This window comes from Sphaeroforma arctica (genome assembly GCF_001186125.1).
Source record: "Sphaeroforma arctica JP610 unplaced genomic scaffold supercont1.2044, whole genome shotgun sequence".
In the NCBI taxonomy this organism is placed as follows: Eukaryota; class Ichthyosporea; order Ichthyophonida; genus Sphaeroforma; species Sphaeroforma arctica.
In genome coordinates, this window is record NW_014038514.1 from 1 (window position 1) to 1,413 (window position 1,413).

At 45.1% G+C, this 1,413-nt stretch overlaps 1 protein-coding gene across 1 annotated transcript; it reads left to right on the plus strand.

The window, feature by feature from the left end:
• The first annotated feature begins 193 nt into the window (after positions 1-193).
• SARC_12058 (hypothetical protein) lies at positions 194-1,153 on the plus strand. Its single transcript, XM_014293841.1, has 2 exons — positions 194-619; positions 961-1,153. The coding sequence occupies exon 1, from the start codon at positions 198-200 to the stop codon at positions 498-500; it is 303 nt and encodes a 100-aa protein (XP_014149316.1). The 5' UTR covers positions 194-197; the 3' UTR covers positions 501-619; positions 961-1,153.
• Positions 1,154-1,413: the final 260 nt, after the last annotated feature.

A 1,413-nucleotide genomic window follows, 5' to 3' on the forward strand; every position in this document is an offset into this window, starting at 1 on the left:
TACATATATATATATATACTTTGTTCTCAATGTTTTGTATTTTCGGTTTGCCCGTATACATGAGATGTCAACCAATGTCTTTAGAACACATTACGCATTTTGTATCAAGCTTATGGGCTTGCGTTGGATTTTCATCCCTTGCTACTGGTGCTGCTCTGGTACTGATGCTATAGTTACTATATAAAACTACGCAGGCAATGGCCGGGCTGAAGTGCAACGAAGACAATCTTATCTTCACCGCTGGCGACAATCTACCTACCATCACCGTTTTGGCTTGCGAGAACATCGATCCAGACGCCACACACCGCAACCGGGCCTTGAACCACAGAGACGAGCTCGCCCACAGGTTAAACACAGGGGCCGGCCTATTGAGCCTGGGAGGTATGCCAACTGGCGGTAGCCTTAAGAAGAATGGGTTTAAGAAGACTCCCATTCCCCCGAGGAAACCCAGTGCGAGAGCAGCACCTAAAGCGTCCATGACCAACATGCTATCCGTGTAGGCTGAATAAGCGCACACGTACACGATCCCCGGTCGCTTGCTTCGTCATGCAAAGACTGGGGCGTTGCGCGTGAAGGAAAACGCCCCCTTCTAAATCGCCTGGCCAGGCCTCGAATGGAGGTACATGCACTAACGCTTACCCGGAGCTTACCACGTCTTCCTTTCAAAGTGTCGGCGTGCAGAGCAGCCTTTTCCTGTGCCTTTCCAGGTCCATTTGTATTTGGCTTTACATACAGTTGCTGTCTGTCTGTTTACACATGCGCGTTCCTTGTTGCATTTGCTTTTACATTGCTTCAAATTGGGATGCAGATTTATGCTCACGGGTGCATCACCGAACCGTATACGGATATGGCAGAGTCTTTGAGCCGGATTCCCATATATCCGCTGACTCAAAATGGTTTATCTTCAGTTTCCGAATGACCTGACCTAACCCCAATAGATGGGATTTGTTTCGCTACCAGAAGGCTCTCCGAAGTGATAAGAGAATATGCCTGAATACCCAAAGGGACGTAATGTCGAGTGTTAGAATCAACAGTACGACACAAATGGAGCTATGAGTGATATTTACAATAAACCCTCTTGACGAAAGAAATCTTGGTGGGGTTTGTCACAACCGGTTGCAAGTGTTCTATACAAAAAAATAAAGTAACCAGTACATTTACCCTTGAGTTTACCCTTGAGGAACTTAATCAGCACATACATGCGCCTATACTAGCGTTTATTAGTTCTGACAATTCTGAGCCAGGCCTGTCGTGTGATATTTGTAAACAAATTCTGCAGCTTGATCAATTTTCGATATACTGTGTTGTAAATTCTGCATCGTGCGCAATCTTATTGTCTTGTCGATGGGTTTTTTTTACACTGAATGTTATTCGAAATAATTATTACATGCTTCAAAGAGTATAAGTACGCTT